General features: G+C 39.0%; 1 protein-coding gene across 1 annotated transcript in view; it reads right to left on the reverse strand.

Moving 5' to 3' along the window:
• CSMD1 (CUB and Sushi multiple domains 1) overlaps positions 1-27,030 on the reverse strand; it is a 2,063,616-nt gene that overhangs the window by 356,718 nt on the left and 1,679,868 nt on the right. The window contains exons 24-25 of the mRNA XM_024251429.3: positions 12,632-12,823; positions 12,024-12,150 (exon numbers count right to left, since the gene is read on the reverse strand). Of these exons, the coding sequence (XP_024107197.3) occupies positions 12,024-12,150; positions 12,632-12,823 (319 nt within the window). The remainder of the gene's footprint in view (positions 1-12,023; positions 12,151-12,631; positions 12,824-27,030) is intronic.

Here is a 27,030-nt window from a genome sequence, read left to right on the forward strand (position 1 = left end):
ACTGCTTTGGTCCAGGGTAATGTATGAATTGCCCTTGTTTTATTATATCTTTAGCAATACCTGATTACCATCAGACTAAGAGTTGTACATTTAGAAAATGTGATGGTTGTGGAATGCTGTCTTGTTTAAATTACTTTCCCTGATCACTCATAAAGTTGATCATCATTTTGCATCTATAAGACATTCCCTTTTTGATTTAGTTCAATAATTCAACATTTACTCGGCACCAAGAGTGTACTGAGTGCACTTCGAGGAACTTTGCATACATCTGCCAAGTTGAGTCCTGCCTTCGTGGAGTTCGTGTTGTACAGGAAAGAGGCAAACCACAGCACCCATAACAAATGAGTTAAGAATATGGAATGTTAGTAGGTGGTAAATACAATTGAAGAAATAAAAAAGTAGACAGGAAAAGAATCACTGGGATACTAATTCTTAGGGGAGGAAGGAGAAGCCTGAAGTATTAAATAGGGCGCTTAGGCTAAGCCATCTTGGCGGAGGCAGATTTCGGTGGAGCCTTGAAGGAGTTAAGGGTGTTTGTCGCATCCTGTGAGATGTAAGAATTCAGCCGAGCAAAAGCCCCAAGTAAGGGGCATACCGTCAGCATTTGAGAACACTCAGGAGCCAGTGCAGCCAGAGCAGAGAAACGGGGACTGGGAAGGAAGAGCTGAGAGCAGAGAAGAATGGGGGTTGTGAATTGGATGGCGGGAGAGAGGTGCCTATGCAAAGAGGGCTTTGTAGGCTGTTTTAAGGATGATATACCAATGCAGGAGTCCTCACCAACAATTTAAAGAACTGTCCGTGCTTGCTCTGTTGACAACATGCCATGGAGGGAAAATTACACTCTGTCAACGTTTTGAGTAATCCAAGAAAGTGGCGCATGTGCTGAGATGAGCGGAACGTGGAGGTACCGAGGCACTGGTCAGGTCCTGGATATGTTTGGAAGGGAGAGAAAACAGGCTTGGAAGAGGTGTGTGTGAGGTGAGGATGTGCTGACCCTGTAAGTTTGTCCCTAAGAAACAAGAGAAGTGGAGTTGTCATCCACTGAACTGAGAAACGGTGCAATATGTTTATGGGATGGGGAAAATCAGGTTCTGTCTTGGACCTGTTGAGTTTAAGTTGTCAACTAGACATAGATGGAGGGGTATGTAGGTAGCTGTTCATGTGAGTCTGGAGTTTCAGAGAGAAGTCAGAGTGGAGAAAATAAACATGTATGTCTTCAACAAAGAAATGGTTTATAAACTATGGGACTGGATGAAATCTTTGAAGGTGTTAGGTGGAGAAGAGAAGAGGACTATGGATTCTCAAGTACCTGGTCACATATGTTTTCCATTAAGCAGAAAGCATCCTAGAGCTGGAAATAATTCTAATAAAAAATGTGTAGGACTTTCACTGAGAAAACTGCAAAACATCATTGAGACAAATCGTACAAAATCTAAATAAATGGAGAGGTATACATCAAGGACCAGAAAGTTCAGTATTGCAAAAGATGTCAGTTTTCCCCAAAATGATCTATTGATGTCATGGGATATCAATAAGAATCCAGGCAATTTCTTTCGTAAAAAGTTACAAGTGTTTCTGAAATTCATATGGAAGTGCAGAGGGCCAAGAATAGTCATAGTGATCTATATGAAGAAGAACAAAGCTAGACTGTGATACTGGGTATCAAGATATATTATAAAGTAAATCAGGAATTAAGTTAGGCTTTGTACTAGATAAGCAAATAGATCAATGAAATGGAATACAGTTTGGAAACAGATCTACATAGATCTAGTTGTCTAGTTAATTACTAATTTGTACTATGGTGCAATAAAGAAATCACTTTTCAACAAATTGTCAGTTGAACTTAACTGTGCACAAAAATCTGTGACACTTCAGTCTCCATACCATACACAAAAATTTATCCCCAGTGGAATAGAGATGTAAATGTGAAAGGTAAATTAAGTTTTCTAGAAGAAAACCTAAGATAATGTTTGCATAGCTTTGGGGAGGGAGGAGCTAGCAATCTGGACACAAAATCACTAAAGCCAACCTTAACAAAGTTTGTGGCATAGCATGCATTTAAATATAGTTTAAAAATTTGCTAACCGTAAAGAAAAAAAGAGTAAAAATTATTATGACTCATTGGAATTAAAAACCTGTGTTTATCAAAAGAAATCATTTCAGTATAAAAAAATGGGCAAAAGGCTTCAACTGGCAATTAGTAAAAGAGGATATTCAAAAGGCGAATAAACATATAAAAAAGTGTTTACCTTGATCAGTCGTCAGGGAAATGCAAATAAAAACCTATCACACACTCAGTAGAATGGCTTAAATGAAAAAACAATCAATCCCATTGTTGTTTAGAAAGTGAAGTTCCTGAAATTCTCTCATATACACCCTCTCAGGGAGTGAGGATAAGAATCACCACTTTGGAAAACTGATAGCACCTAATACTGCGGAAGGTAGGATTCACCATTACCCAGCAATTCCTGGCCTCAGTGTATACCCGTGGAAAAAGCATACATACATTCACCAGGTAACATGTCAAACCATATTCAAAGCAGCACAGTTTGCATTAACTCCAAACTGGATCAAAACAATCCCAATGTCCATCAACACCCAGAATGGATAAATAAATTATATTAGGAAATATCTAACGGTATCAATGGGTGTGAAGGTTGAGGAAAATGAAGCCAGACACAAAATGAATAATACTGTACAATTCTCTCTCTCCCTCTTTTTAGACAGTCTTGTTCTGTTGGCCAGGCTGGAGTGCAGTGGAATGATCTCGGCTCACTGCAACCTCTGCCTCCCAGGCTCAAGCAATTCTCCTGCCTCAGCCTCCCGAGTAGCTGGGATTACAGGCGTGTGCCAACACAACCTGCTAATTTTTTTATTTTTAATAGAGATGGAGTTTCACCATGTTGATCAGGCTGGTCTTGAACTCCTGATCTCAGGTAATCTGCCCACCTCAGCCTCCCAAAGTGCTAGGATTACAGGCGTAAGCCATCGTGCCCGACAATTATCTTTTACATAAAATTCAAATTCAGCAAAACTCTTCTGAAGTCTGAATAGTGATGGTCCTGGAGAAGAGACAATTTGAATAGAGCTCAAAGGTCTATCCTGAGTCCAGATAATTTTCTCTGTCTTTATCTGAGTTCTGGTTACATGGGGATGTTTCTTTTGTGAACAAGACACATAGCAGTTTTTATGCTATATGCTAATGAGAAGCTTACACAGACAAACAAACATGCACCCTGGTACCATGGAGTTTTGCCATCTTGGAAAATGTCTCATGACTCCAACAAAAAATATGATACAACAAAACTTAAATGTAGATAAGTGTCAGTTATTTTTTATTCATATGTAAAATTGTTAAAAGTCAAAATGCCAGAAACTATTCCACTAGGTAAAGGAAGTTAAAAAAAATGGAGTGAAGCCAGGCACAGTGGCTCATGCCTGTAATCCCAGTAGTTTGGGAGGCTGAGGTGGGTGGATCGCCTGAGGTCAGGAGTTCGAGACCAGCCTGGCCAATATCGTGAAACCCTGTCTCTACTAAAAATATAAAAATTAGCTGGGCATGGTGGCAGGCACCTGTAATCCCAGCTACTCGGGAGGCTGAGGCAGGAGAATCGCTTGAACCTGGGAGGTGGAGGTTGCAGTGAGCCGAGATCGTGCCATTGCACTCCAGTGTAGGGGACAAAAGCAAGACTTCATCTCAAAAAAAAAAAAAAAAAAAGCAATGAAATGTGGTATCATTGCTAAGGAACTCTGTTATATCAGATACAGGCATGTGAGGAAAAGCACACACCGTCCAACACACAGTGTCCCAAGGTCTGGCAGATACAAGAAAAGCACGCCACCACAGCGGACACGGGCCTAATTCTGCCTCACAGAGTGTGGGAAGGCTCTCGTCCAGCCAAGAGAAAGCAGGAAAGGAATCCAGGGAAAGGAGAGAACCGGAAATGCAGGTAGGAGGTGAAGTGCACAGAGAAGAGGAAGTCACTAACCAAATGTATTCACATGTCAAAAAAGTCAACATAGGAAAGGTATAAACAAATATAACCAATAAAATGCTTTGAATATTATTTTTTTCTGGTCAGATTGTTAAAGACTAAACAGCCTTTTTCCAGTTTCAGAGAGAATGTGGAGACACCCCATTTCTATGTACTGCTGGTGGTATATCTACTCCTTTTAGAGGCAATTTGGTAATGCCTATAAAAATTCAAATGTGTGCAAACATAGCAAGTGCAGCTCTAGAAATTCATCATGAAAAGTGCCCTGGAGATGACACGCGGGGAGGATGGTAGCATTACTTATAACAGTGAAAAAATTAAAAACAACCTGAATATTCCAAAAGGGTGTAGTTTAAATAAATTATGGCACATTCAGGCAATGGAATACTATCCCATAACTAAATAGGACGAGGCGGAATTACAAATTTGGATGTAAACATTTGGCCATGTTTATTAACTCAAAATAAATGTTCAGAATAACATGGCGTAAAAAATAATTAAATAAAAAGATAAATGAACAAATCAAATTTTATATGTTTGTATTTGCATAGAAAAAATTTTAAAAAGCTACATCACCTTTTCAAGTGTAGTTTTCTTGGGTGTCTAAGATTACAGAAAACTACATTTAGGGTGTTTTTCTTTCTTTTTTCTGCAGCACTTTATTATTTTAAAATTAAGAAAAATAACTAACCATAAACCATGCCAAAGAGCTTATCCTGCACATAATGAGTGGACAAAATAGTTTTTGTTTTTATAGCAAGCTCAGGCGAGTGTAATGACTAACTCTGCTTTATAGAAAGACTTGTAATAAGACATATGAGGATGTTCACACCCTTTGACCCAGCAAACAAATTTTCTAGACATTTATTCTAAGAAATTATATAAATATAAGCAAAGATTTACTTACAAGACTACTTGTCACATCATTAGGTACAATATGAAAAGTTAGAAATGGCCAGGCCTGGTGGCTCACGTTTCTAATCCCAATGCTTTGGGAGGATGAGGCGGGCACATCATTTGAGGTCAGGAGTTTGAGACTAGCCTGGCCAATATGGCGAAACCCCATGTCTACTAAAAATACAAAAAAATTAGCTGGGTGTGGTGGCACATGCATGTAATCCCAGCTACTCAGGACACTGAGGCAGGAGAATTGCTTGAACCCAGGAGGCTGAGGTTGCAGTGAGCCAAGACTGCCCCACCGCACTCCAGCCTGGACAACAGAGTGAGACTCTGTCTCAAAAAAAAAAAAAAGAAAAATTAGAAATGGTATAAACAACCAACAAGAGAGACAATGTTTAATGACACATGTCCACATGACAGAATATACATTAATACGTATAAGACATTTGCCAACATGTTAACATTGATGTCTATAGGGGAATAATACATGATTTCTTCAATTTTTTTTTAAAATTTTTTCAAAATGTATATAGACAGTTTTATAGACATAAACACAAATTTTTAAAATAAACCATATTGCTTGGAGTAGGAGCAGTGGGTGCACGGCAGCCTTTGCAGGGTGGTCAGTGGAGACCTGGTGAGTTAGGAGGGTCTACCCAGCGAAGGAGCCAGGTGGTGAGCAGGGAGGAGAGTTTGGGAGGCTTCAGACGGGGTCTAAATGAGAAATGAAGCTCACAGAAGTATGGGAGCTAGTGAAACTTGCCCTGGAGGTCTTGACATGTGGATATGATATTAACAGAGATTATTAGTACAGAAGGAAGGTAACTGATGAAGAGAAATGATGAGATCAGGGAAGAACACAGAATTATTCTGGATGGGATAATAAAAATGAATTTTTGGTGTTTACCTTTTAACTGAGCCCTAAGAGATGGGAAGAAATTGGAGGTGAGTCAATGAGGAGAAACTCAAGAGAGTGTGTGTAAAGAGAGCACCACAGTAGCACAGGCTGTGGTCAGAGGTCAATCAAGAGAGAGCGCCACAGTTGCACAGGCTGTGGTTAGAGATCAATCAAGGTTTCTTTGTGCTGAAGTGTAAAGTATCCATGAGCAGCCAAAGATACACCTGGAAAGCCACAGTAAACCAAATTCTAGAGGGTATTATGGTTCTGGGTAAGGAGCTGGTGCTTGTCAATGTACAGTGGGGGTATTTGAGAGATTGGAGAGAGTAAATGATGGATTTGGGAAGGTCAATTGAGAGAAGACTAAAGTAACAGGAAAGTCATGGGAATTGGTAATGGTGGATAAGAAGAAAGGAAACATAGAGATGGAGAAATGACAGGGCTTTGTTTTCAGATTCTATGCATTTTTTTTTCAGTGCCTCTTCTAAAGAAATCTCATATAATCAAAAGAATTCCATGAGCTATACAGTCCTATCTTCATTGTTTTAGTTGGGAAATTATTGGATATTGAGGGAGGAGAAATAAGCAACAGTAGAACATAACACTGACAACTAAAGTCTCCTGCCCCTTGGAGGGAGACAATAACACAAATAGGGAATGATGACAATAATGATGAAATAATGATGAAATGTGTGGAGTTGGGAACACATGATGAGCTCTGAGGAGAGATGTCAGGGAAGTTTGGATCAGCTTCCTCCGTTTTATCTTTTGTGCTTTTCAGATCCTGAAATATCTCTAGAAGTTTATTTAATGTTTTTTTCTGGAGTCACTTCTTCTGGGATATCTCCATCGTTCTCATCACATCATCTCCTCCCTTACACTCCTACGTCCATCTTGGCTGAGTTTCCCTGGCTGCCTATCTAAGGTCTCTCCCCACAACAGTGGCAATTTTCCCACCTCAGCTATTTCTCCTGTAATTCCATTTATGTGTGATTTGAGTTTCACTTCCCGTGATATCACTTCTCATTTCTTCCCTGCATGTCTATCTTTTCTGGGCAATTCCTTCTTTGGAAAATCCCATTTTGTAAGACATTATGTGCACTGATCACTGGGAGCAAAGAAGACAACATAACTACCCTGTTTGCTGTCTGAGAATGCACTGAATAGCAGGCACCCTGTGAGCAGTCACCAGCAGACGTTGAAAGAGGAGTTGTGATCTGTCACCAGTGATGATAATGTGCCTCATTATCCATATAGTGATCTAGGAACTGAAGAGCTCAGAATTTGTCCTTCATGCACTTTCTCACAGTTTATGTACCATGGCAGGTGAAATGTGAGTGGTATGGTTGGGAGCTGGGTTATTTAACTAATCTGTGGCAACTGAAAATATGTGACAGAACTTTGCAAAGTGAGTGGGGTTGCGGGTTTCTTTCCTGTGACTCAGGCTCTCCTACATGTCTGGTAAGGTGACTCATGCCCAGCAACGGCTCCCAGAGCCCCAGGTTAAGGGGGTCTGGAGTAGCAGCCATAGGCATAGGGAAAAACTGTAGACTTCTATAACTCTTTTATTTCATGGCTGAACTTTACTTGTTATTTCTTTGTATTATCTATGAAAAATAAGGGAAGGGTCTATAGTGATCTTGATAGGGATGGAGAAATTGGAGATGCTTTTATTCCTGACTGGCTGCATACCTGTCTGTCATGTCAGGAAAATTATCCCACCCATGGTCTATGTACAGAGGCTGGACATGTGGACTGGGGATAAGTGTATAGTTTTCCTCTTAAGTATATTTCCTACTGGGATCTGGAAGGTTGATCAGAAATGGATTAATATTCCTAGATCTCCAATGTAATTTCACTCTAATCTCTCTACAACTTGATGCTGCTAGAAAGAAAATCCAGGGCAGGACAGCCAGCAGAACACCAGGGTCGTCAAACCATGTGTTACCTTTTCTAAAAGTCTGCATAGGAATGCTTTTGACAACCTTGATACCTGATACCTTTTTGATATGCCTCCAATGTTTTTCATACTGTGTGAGCTTATTAAAAATAATTCCCTTCAACTATACTACCAAATGCAATTTCCTGCTAACAATTAGGAACAGAAATGCATTCAAAGTGAGCTTTCCAGACAATTACACTGGCAGAAAAGCAATTAAAACTTAGGAACAATGTACATATATGGTTATGTAAAACATAGCCTTTAACGTTGCTAGCTGAAGAAGTTTATAATGCTGTTACTTCTGTTATATAAAGCATGGCTGTGCCCAGCAATGAAATATGCTGGATCTCTTAGAGAAATGTTACCATATAACTTTCAATGGGGCTAAATTTTCTATGATGTCTTGTGATTAGACTTTTAATTACATGTGGCTCAGGTAACTGCTTTATAGCATACATGTTAAAATTACAAATTCTTCTAGACCCGAGTGCCCCATAATAACTATTTTGGGGTATTCTATTACCTTAAACAAAGAGGAATAGCACTATATAAGCAGAAATTGCTCTGGGCCTCAATGAAATCAATGTAGCCCTGCAATAATTGGCCTAAAGTATTGAAACCAGCCTTTTCATATTTTCCAAGATCCTGCTGTTTATTCCTTCCTTGAGAGTGAAAAATATTTACATTAAGATATCATAGTATAAATGCATAGTAATGATTACATTTATATTAAGATATTTTAAATAGCTAAATTAATCCCCGTGTTCATATTTATATGACTGATGTATTCCTCATTTTCAAGTTAACATTGTAGGCAATACAGACTATGTTACCATTGAAGTAAATAAGACTTAGTAACCATGCCAGCTAATATCAAGGCTAAGACCAGACACCATTTTTTCTGAGTATTAGTACAATTTTAAGTACATGATACACAATTTTAGTATATTATATATTTTTAATTATGGTTTTTCCAGATCGCCATACTATATTCTTAATGAAGAGTGGTTCAATCATCAAAAACATTTTGGGATTAAGTTGAATGTCAGTTGAGGAAATTAATGATAAATATGGATGCTACCCTCTTAACTTGCTTATTGGGAAGAAGTTTATGCTTTAAATTTAATAGATATATTTATAAATTTGACAGTGTGTACCCTCATATTGAAAGATATGTATAAGAAGAAAATTTTTCAAAGTTCATGCAATAAAAACTGCACGTTTTATTAATTCACATTTATTTATTTTCTCTTTTTTTAATTAAAATGTTAACAAAGTATTAGATTCACCTGCAAAGAGTGAATCAATCACTTGGTTTGCATTTAGACAAAGACAGTGTTCACTCTAATTCCAGTAAATTAAACCACAAAGGAAATTGTAAGAAAAATTGTGAAATTCTTCTAAAAGAAGATAAATTATTTTTATATAAAGTCATTCCATTGTCATAGATGATTTCTACAACTTTTCAAAATCAAAGCCAGTGGAAGTGGTTTTTACATTACTCAAATCTAGTATTTGTGAATTCAAAGTTAAGGACTAATTTAATTTAATTAATTTATTTACTTAAGACTGCAGTGGTGTGATCATAGCTTACTGCAGCCTTGACCAACTGGGCTCAAGACATCCTCTTGCTTCATTCTCTCAAAGTGCTGGGATGACAGGTGTGAGCCACTATGCCTGGCCTATTTATTTCCATAGAAACATGATTTTATTGATTTTCATGAGGAATATGAAATATTCTGTTAAGCAGATATACCTTAGTGTTGTCCCAACAGATCAATAATCATCAAATTAATTGTTTATCTTGATTAAGGACACACACTAATTTTAAAATGAGTTATTATAAAATAGTATGTGCTGTGGTTTCACTGTCTCCACCAAAACTCCTGTTGAAATTTAATTGCCATTGTAACCATATTGAAAGTGGGAGCCTTTATGAGGTGATTAGGTCATAAGGGCTGGGCCCTCATGAAGGGATTAATGCTGTTGTCATGGGAGTGGGTTAGCTATAGTGGGAGGGAGCCACTGATAAAAGGTTAAGCTTGGCCCCATTTCCTCTCTGTCTCTAGTGTACTTCCTCACTATGTGATACTATCACCATGTGGACTCGTCACGTCACCTGCCAATGCCATGCCCTTGGACTTCCCAGCCTCCAGAACTGTTAGGCAAATAACAGCCTCCAGAACTGTTCTTTATAAATTACCCAGTCTGTAATTCTTGTTTTTTTTTTTTTGAGAGGGAGTCTCGCTCTGTTGCCCCAGGCTGGAGCACACTGGCATGATCTCAGCTCACTGCAAGTTCCACCTCCTGGGTTCCCACCGTTCTCCTGCCTCAGCCTCCCAAGTAGCTGGGACTACAGTCACCTGCCACCACATGTGGCTAATTTTTTGGTATATTTAGTAGAGACGGGGTTTCACCATGTTAGCCAGGATGGTCTCCATCTCCTGACCTCCTGGTCTGCCTGCCTCAGCCTCCCAAAATGCTGGGATTACAGGCCTGAGCCACTGCACCCGGCCCCACAGTCTGTAATATTCTATCGTAGCAGCAGAAATACCATCCTAAGATTTTTCTTCTTGCTCCTTTTATGTAGTGAGAATCTTTCTTACACAGGGTCTATAAGTGTTAATAGTTTGTGCCACATCAGTTTAACTCACTCCCAAGTTGTTAATGTGACTAAATAGTGAGACACATGAATTTCAAAGGCGTTAGATGCCAGATGAACAGAAACAGCATCATTTTTCCTCACTCCACTTCACCTCATTTTATTTTTGTTAAGTTATAGGGTTGCAGTGAAATAAGTCTATGATATCTATGTAATATACATTACTAAGCTTGAGCTTGATAGGGTGGCTTTTTTGAATAAGGACAAAATCCTGAGTAGCTGGGATTACAGGCATGTGCCACCATGCCCAGATGTTTTTTGTGTTTTTAGTGGTGATGGAGTTTCACCATGTTGGCCAGGCTGATCTTGAACTACTGACCTTAAGTGATCCACCTGCCTTGGCCTCCCAAAGTGTTAGGATTATAGGCATGAGCCACTGTGCCCAGTCTGACTTTGACCTGTTATTGTTTTTCAGCTTCACATATGTGAAGGAGGAGCTGAAGCAACTGGGCCAATTCATTTAGTCTTTGGTGGGCACAATAGCATAATGAAGAAGTGTAGAGACCTGGGACATGTAGATTAAGGCTATTGGAGGTCAGAGTTTTTCAAAAGCAAATTTTGTACAGAGAATTAATAACAACAACAACAATGAAACAGAAAGGTTAATTGAAGGAAAAAATACATTTTAAAAAGTATTGCTTAGGACTGTGTGTCCTCTTCATTTTAAACAAGAACTAAAAATAAAACTTATTTTAAAATTACCTTTTGCCTTATGTGCTATGGTTTTGGAGACAGATTTCTGACTAGATCATGAAGAGCTTACTTTAAAAATATTACTTTTTGTTGGTTTAAAAATATTACTTTTTGTTGGTTTAAATAACTCACCAGAATAATTCAGAACTCACTATTGGAATAGAACACTTTTTGTTTAAATGTTCACATCATTTTCTGAAATTTGCAATGATTTTCTTTTATATGTGTTACTTTAGAGTACTTTCTTGGTCCACCTCAAAGTCACTTTGGTATATTGCAAAATGACACACATTGCTCCCATCCCTGTACACAAGTCTTTTTAAAATATGACTTTGCTTCTCTTCCTATTAAAAGAGCAGTAGAGTGTATTTCTTCATATCTTGTGTCTTGCCTAGCCCCATGAGACTTGCTTTGACAAAGGGCACCTTAGCAAGTGTAATGTAAGCAGAAGTTGGAAATTTGTCATCCCTTGCTGCTACAACCTTCCCACCCTGACTAGCCTACTGCAGGAACAGAAGCCTGGTGTGGAGGGGCTCCTGCCTTCCCAACCATCCCAGCTGAGGCCTTCATACCCAAGGAAGGTCATCCTGGACTGCTCATTCCCAGTCAATCTCACCCAGATCAGAACAGCCCAGGCAACCTACAAAGTCATGATGTTTTTCTCAGCTACTAAATTTGGGGGATAGTTTGTTATGCAGCAGAAGCTAACTGATACATTCTCATTTTGTCTTTATTATATAGGACTTAATTAATGGTTTCAAGGCAACAGCAAAGTAAGCAAGTGAGCCAACAAAACTTTTAGCTACAGCTTTACCTTTTCTTCTTTAGTTCAGAAACTTTAACCATGGATATTTGGTGTACCACTATCTCTGCTACAAGAATAGAAGGCATATCTCTTTTCTCAAATCACTGAAACCAAAATAAAACAAGTACCTAATGGTCTTTCCTGGGTCTGCCTCTATAATCCAGGTGCAGTGGAGGTTGTTGTCATAAGGAGCTGGATAGCCGGGGGACAATATTCGTCCTGATGTGGCTGCATGGATCTGACCACCACATTCCGCTGTAGAAGACACAGAGAGATGGGAACGTTCAACTTCAGGCATCACACGTTTCTATTTAGTTTCTGTTTAGCTACTTTGCAAAACCAAAGCCATTATGTCTGCATTATATACATAGAGAAAAAGAATCACCATCATCTATCTCTCCTGACCATTTTAATACTTCTTCCAAATCATCACCTCTGTGGAAAGTCTTTATCCTCCATGCAATTAAAGTTGAGAGCATAAAGCAATAAGACACTCATGTGATAATTCTAATAATAACACTGTACCTATAGTCTCCGTAAGAGAGTACTAGAAAAACTGTCTTTCATAGCTGAAAACACACACTCAGACACATGCAAATCTCAGAATGCATAAAACTCACACTGGAAAGTGTGATAAAATTCCTCCTCTTTTCCAATAAAAGAAGTCAATGCAACATGGTGGAAATACCCTGAGGCCTGGCTTTTGCACCATAGTCTGACTGCCTTCCACACTCACCTATGCACGAAGGTAGCGGTTTGTCCCACACCCTCCTGTCTCCACTCAAACAGGTCAGGGTGTTGCTGCCATGCATGGCGTACCCCGGGTTGCAACTGTACAGAACTACAGTGTCGGTAAAGTGGCCTTCATCACGGATCCTATAGCCGTAGTTAGGGATGCCCGGATCCTCACATTTTACCAGATCAAAACCTGCAAAAGAGAAAGGGAAGGAATGAACAGAACTCAAGGGTGGATATCTGCCTTAAAATAGAGATGAAATAAACAAGGTTGCTAAATGCTCCTTGAAGGGTAGGGAGAAAAAAGGAGATTGTGAATTTACAAAGGGGAAAAGAAAGATGGGTCTGTATTGGGGCTATTTGTTACCCATGTGTGATTTTTTGAAGTTCGATCATCTTATTTGTTCCTCCCTACTTTTTTTTTTTTTTTTTTTTGCTTTTGCTTTTGTTGCCCAGGCTGGAGTGCAATGGCGTGATCTTGCCTCACTGCAACGTCTGCCTCCCAGGTTCAAGCGATTCTCCTGCCTCAGCCTCCCAAGTAGCTGGGATTACAGGTGCCTTCCACAACACCCAGCTAATTTTTTGTATTTTTAGTAGAGATGGGGTTTCACTATGTTGGCCAGGCTGGTCTCGAATACCTGACTTCAGGCAATCCACCCCTTCAGCCTCCCAAAGTGCTGGGATTACAGGCGTGAGCCACTGTGCCCGGCCCCTCAAGCTCTTCTTTTCCAGAGTTCCACAACTTCATCTGTCAGTCCAAGCCTCCAGTCTACATGCTGGATTCTCTGGTGAGCCCCAATGCCCTCTAGGAACAGGATGCTCTGCTGCCTCGTTGCCCCTCTCTGTCACAACCTAGACCTCCAAGGAAGAGGGGCCACCCATCGGCACCGCCAGGGTGCTTTGCAGAATCCTGACAGCCAGCAGTTACTCCAGCCCATTGTCAAGAGCCGCCCACCTTCCCGACAACTTCCTCCAAACTCCAAGATTTCAACTTCATGGGAAAAGAAAAAGTTGTTCCTGCCCACAGAAAACTGGCGCTCCTGAATTACTGCCGACCACACTCTTGATGGTGCATGGTTATGAGGCTCTTGAGGAAATCCACACACAACAGAAACTGCAGAAATGAATCATTATAATGACCTCATCAAAATAAGCTCTTAAACTCAAAGAAATAGATGACAGAAATGAAGATTTAGCTTCTTCAGTACTGAAAGCTGTATATTGCTTTTATGTGAGGCAATATTTTAGGGCCATCTGTGAAGACAGTCTTACAGTAACATATTTCTCTTCATATCATGATGCAAATTTTGACAGTTGTAAAAAGGAGAGCTGGAACCTTGAGGGACCACATGGTCTCTTTCCTTCTATTTCCACCAAACTTTGAATGCTTCCTTTTCTCAAAAAGAAATTAAATTTTGAAATGAATTTGTGACTAAGTCCTCCTGTCAACGTGAAGTCTGAGATGCCCTTCCATTGAGGAAAATATATTCTTAAATTCACAATATAATTTTACCCTGCTGATGTCTGAATAATCAAGATTGAGATTTGCAACTTTGTATAGAAGAAAGAGTGCATGCTTGATCCTTTACACTCAGTGGCTAAGAAAATTTCCTTCCATAAAGTTTCCTTGCACAAAGAGTCAGTCTTTACTAACTATGACATTATTATTTTTACAATAACCCTGATCTATTTAAGAGACACCAATAATTTTAATTCAAGATGCCTGGAATTCAAGAACAGAAGAGTGTATTGATCTTGGTGCAAAGCAAAGGGTTATGCTAAATGTCCACAAAGGGGAGGTAGAAATTAGGGGGATGGTTTCAATCACCTCCGGTTTCAGGGTTATTCAAATATTTGATGACCTTCATCTGAACGCATAATGCCAAGAAGACAGGGCAGAAAGGAAGACATTCAATATCATGTATGACAAAATCCACCATTATTACAGATTATTCAGTGCTCATTTCTGTTTTCACAGAGAGGAAAAAAGAAACAGAAGTCTTTATTGTTGTTGTGTTACTGGGCTTGGGGGTTTGGAAGTGACAGCACTGAACAACTCTTTAGAAGGTAGAAGGCCGTCCTGCCCAGCAGTGGGGATGACCACCAGCAAACCAGAGGCAGAATGACTTGTTGGAGGTGATGATTCTCCCCGGCCACACTTGGAGTCCACTTCGCTACTAATAACAATCTTCCAAAATGTTGTGCTATCTTGAATTTACATTAGGTATGCTGCTTATCAAATGTCATTGGAACATAAAATTGGAAATAACCATTAGGCACACAAAATCGGGGTGTAAAAAATATAAAACTTTTAAAAGAGTTCAACAACATCTATCCCTATGATCAGTACCACTGGAACAGGACCCTGGGAAAATTTAAAAATCTTTTTGAGGGGTGAGGGCCGCCCATGCTAACAGGGCACCCAGGTCCTGTCCATGAAGAACAAAGCTGTGAATGGCAATGGGGCCAGGAAACTGTGGGGTTCTGCATACAGCACCCAGGAGGTATCCACCTTAACAAACCACACCCAATGTGACCCGAACTTCTCATTTTTCAAGGGGCATAAGAAATCTGGATTTTTTAAAAAAGTGTTGGAATATTCCATGTAATGCTTCTAAACTGAGCTTTGAAATACATACACATCTGCTGGGGATGATGAAAGCGTGGACTAAGAAGTGGTGAAGAAAGATGACTACAGAGGCTGCTCAACTTAACAAATGAGGTTACATCCCAATAAACCCATCAATAGTGGAAAATATCTTAAGCAGAAAATTAATGTAATATACCTGACTTTCCAAATGTCTTAAATTCGCCTAGCCTACCATAAATGTGCTCAGGACACTTACCTTGGCCTATACTTGGGTAAAATCATCTAGCACAAAGCCTATTTTATAAGAAAGTGTTGACATGAGATAGTCCTCCCCACTACTAATAACAATGAGTGTTGACATGAAATAGCCAACTTTTTTTTTTTTTTTTTTTTTTGAGATGGAGTCTCAGTCTGTTGCCCAGGCTGGAGTGCAGTGGCACGATCTCGGCTCACTGCAACCTCCGCCTCCTGGGTTCCAGTGATTCTCCTGCCTCAGCCTCCCGAATAGCTGGGATTACAGGTGCCTGCCACCACACCCAGCTAATTTTTGTATTTTTAGTAGAGACGGGGTTTCACCATGTTGGCCAGGTTTGTCTCAAACTCCTGACCTCAAGTGATTTGCTTGCCTCAGTCTCCCAAAGTGCTGGGATTATAAGCATGAGCCTATAATCAGCCAGAGTCAATACTTTCTTATAAATAAAACAAGCTTTGTGCTAGATGATTTGTGATGATTTGTGCTAGTATTGAATACTGTACAGGAAATGAAAAACAGATGGTTGCATGGGTGCTCAAAGTATACTTGCTACTGCACGTGTATTGCTTTTACATCATTATAAAGTTAAAAAATTGTAAGGGAACCATAAGTTGTGGGCTTTCTGTGTTCATTTTGACAATAAATTATGTCCTGATTGTACAGAAGAGTTTATCATAAAAGATTTTCTTCACTGGAGACATATGGTTATGTTGATAAAGTAATGACACTGATTTTCCTGTGGGACTTACAAATTGTTTCAGTAGTTTATAGTCATAAGCTCTACAGGTAGTTTATAGATATTAATGCTTTAAACGTTATCCAGAATATGCCTCTATGTTCAGAAATCATGGCTTTTAAAGACTTCAATCAAAAGGTTAACAAAGTTCTAAAATCCAAAAATATGCTTATTTTAAAATTAGTGTGAAGAAACATTTTCCTCTGCCCTAAAACTTGCATTAAAACCTTTTTTTGGAGAAGAGTGGAAAGAAAAACATTACAAAACAAACAAGCAAAGAAAAAAGATGTATCCATTAAAATGTCTACTAAACTTTATTTGGGTTGGATTTTGTTAGAAATATGTTTTATTGCTTTTTCTATCATTCAATATCAAAAGTTTTTTTTCCTGCTTAAACTACACCTTGTCATGCAGAAGAATTAAGCCAAGTTATTTATGGCAGCGTAGTTTTCTCTTTATATGACCAGCTGTCTCCTTTTCCTTCTGATGCCTTTTCTTGTTTTTGCAAAAGATCACTTAAGACCTTGACAGCATCATGAAACTTATCATTTTGTAAAAAGTTCTACACCTAAAGCCTCTAGGCTTACACGATGTCTTTTTATAAAATATATTCCTCTTTCCTGTCAGAAAGTTGAAAGTATTTGGCCATTCTAGAAATCAGTTTCCCAGTTTTCAGTAGACTGAAGAGAGCTTTGTTCTCTCAAAGCTCCTCGCAGGATTTGATGGTTCACACACAGTTGCTGGGAGAATCATAGGCCTTTACAGTAGGAAGTAACATTGGAATCACAGCCATCAACACCTTGAAGCACTAGAGAAATATCCCTAGAAACCCAAAGTTTCTACTTCGTGTCACTTGCGTTGTGAACCAGCTTAGTCACCTGCTAGGGAGAAGAATGCTGCCTCCACCATTAAACTGTGCCCTTAGTGCCATAGCATGTCATGTCAGCATCTCTCAGGTTCTCAAAGGCAGTTAGACTCCGATCTGGTGTTTCAGACACTTTGATCCCTGGACCCTTACTTTATCCACATTCGTTAGGATACAGCCTAGCCTGCTGTTTCTCTCTCTGCAAACTGCATGAAGTACATTTCAATTGAGCTTTACTTGCTGTGTGTTTAAAGACTAGTATATAATCATTGTTTCCTAAAAATGTCAACACTTTTTGAATATTGGTAAAATAAGTTGATGTGTAATAGAAGAATTCTGAAATGACAACATAAAATTCTATGATGTTGATTCTGCACTATTTCAGAAAAGAATGTTTCCATGTTTTAAGAAATCTCAGGTGGATTAAAGACTTAAATGTTAGACTTAGAACCATAAAAACCCTAGAAGATAAACCTAGGCAATACCATTCAGGACATAGGCATGGGCAAGGACTTCATGTCTAAAACACCAAAAGCAATGGCAACAAAAGCCAAAATTGACAAATGGGATCTAATTAAAGAACTTCTCCAAAGCAAAAGAAACTACCATCAGAGTGAACAGGCAACCTACAGAATGGCAGAAAAGTTTTGCAATCTACTCATCTGACAAAGGACTAATATCCAGAATCTACAATGAACTCCAACAAATTTACAAGAAAGAAACAACCCCATCAAAAAGTGGGCCAAGGATATGAACAGACACTTCTCAAAAGAAGACACTTATGCAGCCAAAAGACACATGAAAAAATGCTCATCATCACTGGCCATCAGAGAAATGCAAATCAAAACCACAATGAGATACCATCTCACACCAGTTAGAATGACAATCATTAAAAAGTCAGGAAACAACAGGTGCTGGAGAGGATGTGGAGAAATAGGAACACTTTTACACTGTTGGTGGGACTGTAAACTAGTTCAACCATTGTGGAAGTCAGTGTGGCGATTCCTCAGGGATCTAGAACTAGAAATACCATTTGACCCAGCCATCCCATTACTGGGTATATACCCAAAGGATTATAAATCATGCTGCTATAAAGACACATGCACACGTATGTTTATTGTGGTACTATTCACAATAGCAAAGACTTGGAACCAACCCAAATGTCCAACAATGATAGACCTGATTAAGAAAATGTGGCACATACACCCCATGGAATATTATGCAGCCACAAAAAAGGATGAGTTCGTGTCCTTTGTAGGGACATGGATGAAGCTGGAAACCATCATTCTCAGCAAACTATCGCAAGGACAAAAAACCGAACACCTCATGTTCTCACTCATAGGTGGAAATTGAACAATGAGAACATATGGACACAGAAAGGGGAACATCACACACCAGGGCCTGTTGTGGGGTGGAGGGAGGGGGGAGGGATAGCATTAGGAGATATACCTAATGTCAAATGACGAGTTAATGGGTGCAGCACACCAATATGGCACATGTATACGTATGTAACCTGCACGTTGTGCACGTGTACCCTAAAACTTAAAGTATAATAAAAAAAATCTCAAGTTTTTAAAAGATATATTTAATTCTACAAACATATTCTTCCAAATAAGATATTTCCATTTTAATGTGAATTTAAGAGACTTTTGACTGATCAATTTTAAGCCTGCTGAAGAGTAATAACTTTAAAAACATACAGAAGGTATCCTTTTCTATCTTGAAGCCACTGGTCTGCAATTAATCAGGGCACAAATACTGGTTCTGTATTTTCTTTCTTTATGCTCTAGAAACTTTAAAAAAGACTAAATCAAGTTATTTGTGTCAAAGCACTATTAAGTATTACAATCAAAGCTTGAATCTATTTAGTAATTCTATTTCTTTGTTTTCTAGTGATTTCATTTTAAGTCATAAACACAGCCAAAATGCTATGAACAAAATGTTCTAGTCAAAACAAGCTCCAAACATCCAGCTGATGAAAATTACTTCTCCATATATTTTGCAGTAATTACTCAGTCTTAATATTGTTAAGAATTAAATCCTATGTATCTTCTAACACAATATTAGAGTTCTATAAGACTTGCTTTTAGCTTTCAAGTATTTGGACTAGTTCTTATCTTCCAAATAAAGCACTTGTGTTTCCAGAGAACCAGCTCCAGACTTAATCCATTTTATACATCAGGCTGAACAATGAGCCCACAGTAATGTGAGTTTTTTCAGCTTCTGTCTGAGCAACTCTTGAGAAAGTAGTTTCATGCTCAGGTGAGCTCTGAAAACATAACTGAAGAAAAGGAATACTGGTCATTCTTGAATCTCTGATATATTCTCTCATGAGCAACTGAAAAAACCTTGAAGTATTTACAGAAACATACTATCTCTTAACTTTACCTAAATCTCTTTACTAATCTAAGAACGATTGTCATGTAAAAAAAAAGGACAGTGTTTTCACACCGTTTCCTTCAGTGTAAAGAACTACATTAAAAACTTAATATTGCTTTTTATTAACTCTATTTGCATTCATCTGAATAGGAAGAGAGTTTCAAAGGTAATTGCTTAAATTTATTTTTTGTAGTTCGCTTGAGAAGGAAAGTTCATTAATAATGAATTTCCTGAAATGTTTGATTGTTCCATGTTTTACAATGCATCTCTCTCTACTCAAGAATGAAATTCTAGGTGAAGTGTGTGTGTGTGTGTGTGTGTGTGTTTGATTTTTAAACTATCTTTTAAATTATATATCCATGGTTTTTTAAGCTATAGATGCTATTGGTTTCAAATTGAGTTCTTTTGTTACCTACTATTTTCATTTAATTCATTCAATTTTTCCCATATATTAAGTTTTTGCTGCCATTATTTTGTAATTATATGAGCAGCCCCATGGTAAGATACTCCACATTTTTAAAAAATAGCAATAATTTTAAAAAATAGCAATAGCAAACAGGATGTTGACAATGTTTAAACAGAAATGTAAACTCCTGAACTTAAGGTAAAACATCAAAAAGCCTGTAAATGTCCAGAATGAAAATCAGATAGTCAAATTATCTATTTTTTGGAACTATCTTATTTTTTATCAAGCAAATTTTTAAGAAATTTATGATTATAAAGCAAGTTAATGATCCCTAAGAACGAGTCGATCTTGAAACATTTTATAATTCTAAATATACTACATTAATCCCAAGTGAATTTAATGCTGGTTGTACTTTGATCTTGTGCAGAGCTTCCCACAGTTCAAATAGTTAATATCAATTCTGAGACGTCTCAGTGAAATAATTCACTTTCTCACTGATTTTTTACCACTATGCATGTATGTTCTCTGTTGAGGATATTTAAAACTCAGAGTGGGGGAACTTGGGGCAAGACCAGGATCAGGCACCTACATGGATGAACTGAAATAATTTCACTCTAAATTCATCTTTAAATATATCCAGTTGGCAAATATTGTTCTAATTTGTACAAGGTGGTAAGAACTTACAATTAGGTGCTAACTATATATTGTAACGTCACCATGTGCCCTGTGCCCCATGAATATGTGTAATAATTACTTGCCAATAAAAATAAATAAAGGAAAATAATGAGCTGTAAAAAAATGTTTTCAAATCTGTCAGGAACTTTTCTAGGGCATGGTGAGAAGAGTAAAATAAAACAGGGCTCCTATCTTCCCCTGTCTAATGAATGACAGATAGGAAAATAAATACTTATAAAACAACACGATGAATGCTATGGTTTGCCTGAAGGTTGAGAAGGGACAAAGGAAACTAGTATCTTGGTAGCTGGAGGGGTTCAGTGAGCCTTGCAGGAGAGAGGGCTTGAGCAGGTCTAGGGGCCTCCTGGATGCCATCCACTCAGAGGGAGAACAGTCCAGGTGGAAAAGGCTTCAAATTGCATGGCAGTTGGGAAGACCAATTTACAGGAGCATTTATATCTGCTGATGCTTCCTTTTAAACGTGTGGCAGTTGTGATGGAGACAGGGATTGAAGGGAAGATAGGAAAGGTCACGGAAAAGACTGGAAAGGACTCGGCTGCAGCATCAAGGAGTGGAGACCAACTCAGCATGCAGTGGGGGAAAAGCAACAGAGAAGATTGCACAGGAAAGTGACACAAGTATATTTGTATTTCAGAGAGATAATCAGAAGCAATGTGGAATATGGATGTGGGTGAGAAGAAAGAAAGGACAAGCAGGAAAATCTGCAAAAGTATTTATTTAGTGCTGGAAAGGAGCCTGTGTCAGTGGATGTGGGGAGGGGATGAGGCAAGAGTGTGTGCATGGATGAAGCATGCACAAATACTATTTTGCAAATTGAGCCTGAGTGAGAGTGGAGGCAGAAGACTCAGTAGATGAGAGATGGGGTCTGCGATGAAGAGAGGACACCAGAGAAAAATGCAGCTCGTGAGAGAGGTGAGGGAGGAAGAGGAGAATCATCAGCATTGTCACATAATTATTCTGGTTTTCTCATAGCAGATCCCCTGTATTAACCCAGAAAAGGAATACATCTTTCATTGACAACACCTGTTATGAAATAATTAAAAATAAACATGCTTTGGATATGTTAGCACAGAGCAAGACAATCTCAGTCCTTATGGAGTTTCACAGGGAAATTACACATCCTAACAGTAATCAATCGCAATAACTACCCAAGCTATAGCCATAGATAGTATGAGTCAACATTGACACTTAATCACACAAGTGTGGACTTGTATTCTCTGTTGTTCTGGTCCCTGTTTTCTATTACGTTTTCTATTTTTTCCCAATTAAGTGTTTTGTTGTACTCACTTCTTTGTATAGCAAAGGGTAAATAGTTAAATAATAAAAAGCCCAGAATGACTTAATTTTGTTTCGTTTGTTTAATAGGAACTTCTGTGTGGTTGTGTAAGGATGGCTCCTTTTGTCATGTAGAACCAGCCTACAGTTATCTGGTTAATACTACGTTTATTTGGTATCATTACTTGATGTGTTCACAATATCATGCCTTGTACACATTTTAACTTTAAAATATTATAAATTTTGTGTTTAGTAAAATTTCACGTAAAATAAAGCTGCTACTCTATAAGTGAACTTTTAATGTTATTTTTTGAGACAAGGTCTTGCTCTGTCACCCAGGCTGGAGTGCAGTGGCACCATCTTGGCTCACTACAGCCTTGATCTACCAGGCTCAAGCGATCCTCCCACCTCAGCCTATTGAGTAGCTGGGACCACAGATGTGGGCCACCATGCCCAGCTAATATTTGTATTTTTTTGTAGAGACAGGGTTTCCCCTTTGTTGCCCAGGCTGGGCTCAAAACCCTGGGTTCAAGTGATCTGCCCACCTTGGCCTCCCAAAACGTTGGGATTACAACAGTGAGCTATCGCACTTGGCCTTCTCCCTAAATTTACTTTTAATTATGATTTCTTTCCTGATGATGAAGCTACTAAATTATATATAGTAGCTTAGGCTTGTAATATTCTATTTTTATTTATGAAATATCTTTGATAGTATAACTTCTTACTATAATGTTTTGCTTTTGTTCTAATATTTTAATAGGTGTTAAAATGAAAAAAAAGTAATGAAAAAATAGAAAATCTCTGTAGTTCTCTAATTGAGAACACATATCTGGAGTAGCACATCCTCTGGCCTACAGCATTAATTCATTAATGCAATCACTTAGTTAGCATATGAAGTGCCTACTCGGCTTCAGATATTTTGCTAGATGCCGAAGATACAAAATTAATTGACCTCAGTCCTTGCTCACCAGAAACTCATAATCTGTGTAGATAAAAGATAACATATAAAAGATATTCCCTATTAAAAGGATGCCCATTCATTAATTCAACACACACCTATTAAGCACTTAATATGCAGTATCTTTCGTGACACAATGCTGTGTTTCAATGTATAAGCAGGGTCTTGCCCTTTGGGACTCAGAGTTTAATTGGAGGTATTACAGCAAGTGCGTGAGGAGAGTGAGAAAGCATTTGCTTTTTGGGTGGTGGTCACAAGAGTTCCCTAGCTGGAGTCTCACGGTTCCTTCTGCAGGGTTTCTGTGGAAGCCAGATCTGAGCACAGGGCAGCCCACACACAGGCAGCCACGCACCAAGAAATAAATGCAGCTGCTTCCAAAGGAGCCCCCTGTGCTTTCCAAGGGGCAGGTGGGTGACTGTAAACTAACACAGGTCATGCTTGATGGCAGGTGCTGCTTTCAGCTTTACAAATAATAAAAGCATACAAACACACATATATGCATTTATACAAAGGGAGATCCAGAAACACAACGACACAGATTCAGCCAACCCTATGGCTCATTTCCTACACAGAATGGAATTTGATTGATTATCCTCAGAACATACTGCAAAACAAACTGGGGATGTTTATCTGTCTTGCATCCAGATAATAATTGAAGAAGTAACTTCCTTGCTGAAAAGGCCTAGCTTTAAAAAAAAATCTAGGAATAAATGGTCAAAAAAATGAAACTCACGTATTTGTTTTTAGCTCCAAAAATTACTAATTGCTTAAAAATATCTTGACTATCCCAAGCATTTGATTAACTAGTGTTGGTTCTTTAGGATTTCACCACAGGGATTAGAACTACTGCAGAGTCTACATGGCAAAGTACAAATGAAAATCTTTACAATACACGAACAATTTGGTATAATTTTATGTCAATATAGGATTCAAATTAAACATAGATTGAAAACAGAGTTTGATAGCTTGTGTAATTAAATATTAATATAAATAGAGCCAATATGTAGAAAAAGGTGGCAAGTAAAAGATAGTTCTACCAGTGTATCCCAAATACCATAATTAAAATATATCTAAATTATATTGAAGTATAATTCTATGCTTTCAAACACTTCCACACACATTCAACAATAATTTTTAAAAAGAAACAATTTCTGTGAAATTGAATTTTATATATATATATATATATATATATATATTTTTTTTTTTTTTTTTTTTTTTTTTTGAGACAGAGTCTCACTCTGTTGCCCAGGCTGGAGTGCAGTGGCGTGATCTCCGTTCACTGCAAGCTCCGCCTCCCGGGTTCACGCTATTCTCCTGCCTCAGCCTCCCGAGTAGCTGGGACTACAGGCGCCCGCCACTGTGCCCAGCTACTTTTTTTGTATTTTTAGTAGAGACGGGGTTTCACCATGATAGCCAGGATGATCTCAATCTCCTGACCTTGTGATCCACCCGTCTCGGCCTCCCAAAGTGCTGGTGATTATTTTTAAAGATGGGAAAATTCTCAGATTATTATTTTTTTTTTTTGCCTGATTGCTGAAGAAAAACTAAATTCATTAAATGGTAAGAAAAGTGAGAGAAGGAACATTAGGAACACATCAGCCGAGCTATTTTTAAAGTAATTCTTCATTAGTAGTGTAGGTTTCTCAGCATATAATTTTAATTTCCATTGTCTAAATCTCAGTAATGCTTGTATTTATTTGCTCTTAGATAGGAATATCAAATTGATGACTCATTAAAAAAACTATTTTAATGGAGAAATAGAAGCTCTGGTTAATTTATTGTTATCACCTTAGACTTAAGTCTCTACCACTGGCTTAGAAACCAAGTGAATAGACTGGGCCCAAACTTCAGGAGTGTCTGGCCCAGAACCTCATCACCACCATGAACTCCAGCATAGAGGGGCCGCCACGGGCGCACACAGAAGGCATGCTCTGTGCCACACAATTCATCAGACAGGTTTGTCTACGCTGTCCCATGTAATCCTGAAAATCACCTGCAAAATAATGACGATTACAAGAGTCTAACTAAGCAAGACACACTGGAGAATTTTATCACAGCCCAGGGAAGCTCAGGCTCCCGTGAGGGGCAGGCCAACCATGCTGTTTAATAAACACCGGATGCTCAAGCTCTAACTTAAGGAGGCAGGGTGAGTGAAGTGCACAGTAAGACCCTTTAGAGAGCTGGCTCCCGAGGCAGAGTGAGTTCCCTTTGAAGCGTCTCTCCCTCCCTCTGCTTGGTCTGGAGAGAACATCGTCCTGGTGGACACAGTCCTCCCAGGACCCCTTTTGTCCTTCTTCCGAAACAGCAATGTTGCTTTGTCTCAGACACCTTCCCACAAACTATGTAAAAGAGATTATTATATCTCTTCTTATTTGCTTTGAAGGATTTACTTGATTTTGCCAAAAAGTAATAAATATGAATTTGGCAAAAGTAATAAATATGAATGATAAAACTTATTTTTAAAGTTCCATTAAGAACTTCATTCTTTTGTCACTCATAAAATAATTGTTACATTTTTGTTTCCCCAGAAGAATTTTCAGTGTTGGCTCTGGAAACATAATAAACATATCTGGGTCAAATTTACCCATATATGAATTTACTGAAATTTACTCACTTCTACTTTAAGCCTCAAAAAGTGTTTCCTGGTGCAAATAGTGGTAAGAGTCGTGATTCTCTGAGTATTGCTCTTTCCTTTCTGCCTTTATGTTTCTATTTCTTGGCAAAGAAAGAAAGGGGAGGGGAGAAAGAGAAAAAGAGGTGTTGGGGGCGTAGAGAGAGAGGAGAGAGGAAGGAAGGAAGGAAGGAGAGAGAAAAAAGAAAGAGAGAAACAGCAAAAGAAAGAGAAACAAGGAAGAGAAAGAAAAAATGAAAGAAAAAGAAAGAAAAGGAAGGAAGGAAGGAAGGAAAGAAGGAAGGTCAATCAGTCTAGGAGAAAGGCAAAGTCCACACTGGGCAATGTTAGGGCCCCAAATGGAAGCAGTGAAACAACAGAGGAGAGAACCGGACCCCTCTGGGAGAGGCTGGGGACAGCAGTGGGGCCCGTGGCCGTGGCACTAGTTTGGAGAGGGACGGAGGATGAGAAGAAATGGGAGACAACTGAGCTCTTCCCAAATTCCGTCCCGGACTCAGCCCTCACACACCCTGCCCCTGCCTCGTCCCTCTTTCACGTCTTAGCTGTGAAGGGCAGTGCTTATTGCTTCGCTCCCCCATGCTGTAGAGATTTTTACAAGAAAAAGTAAAGGATTTATGAAAACACATTAAGCTCCCCATAGAAGTAAAATCTGTATAAAAATAAGGGATTATCAACAATACCTGAATTTATTTCTGCTGTCATGACTCATAGGCCGATACTTTTATTATTCTACAACTAATAAATACAAAGAAATTGTCCCACCGTATGTAAGAATTCACCACCTTGAGCAATGGAGCCAGGTCGTCAATTCCTGAGAAGTGACAGCCTCAACTAGACCACCTGTGTGTTAGGACGCAAGAGCGCAGTTCCTCCTTTTCCATATCTCATTCTTTGAAAGAATTTCTGCTGAGTGACTGCTATCCATCAGCCTAACTGTGGCTTGCAGGTGCCAACCCGTCCTGTCTGGGCTTATTCCTGAGGCATTAATAACCTAAGCCACTAGGCCGCGGAGGGGGCGCCCAAGTTCACCCTGCCTATAGGGATATAACGCCTGCTTGCTGCACACTTTTGCCCCTGACACGCATATTCTGCACCTCACTGACCATAAAGAGTTCAGTAGCAAAATACAAATACAAAGCAAAACGGAGTACATAACCAACGTTTTTGCAACCAAAGGCCGTGAGTTCCATCTCTTCCCCCAAAAATGGCACCGCTTTTGTATTCCCCAATTCATCTGAAAGACCCACAACTGTCAATCTCTTCCACCTTCGCCTCCCCTCTTTCCACTGCTCCTGTGAAACTAGCCACTGAAGTCGTGCAAAGCCCCCTGCACCCACCATCAGGCGGGTCCAATCCTTTGCTTTCTAAGCTTCCAGTGCTTAGTCTAAGCCTCCCTCACTGCACATAGGATTGCTGTTGTTGCTGACTAACGGGTTGCCAAGACACCATGGTAAGTATTCACCCTGGTCCCATTCTTCTAAGGATTCTGCCACCTGGTGATGCCTTCTGCACCCAGGCTCATGATGCTTTGTGCCGTAGTATTGCCCAGATCCTCCCTGCCCTTTAAGATCAAGCTCCCTTACGGCTGCAGCTGTCCTACCCTACCCTGC

Source organism: Pongo abelii, chromosome 7, assembly GCF_028885655.2.
Source record: "Pongo abelii isolate AG06213 chromosome 7, NHGRI_mPonAbe1-v2.0_pri, whole genome shotgun sequence".
NCBI lineage: Eukaryota > Metazoa > Chordata > Mammalia > Primates > Hominidae > Pongo > Pongo abelii.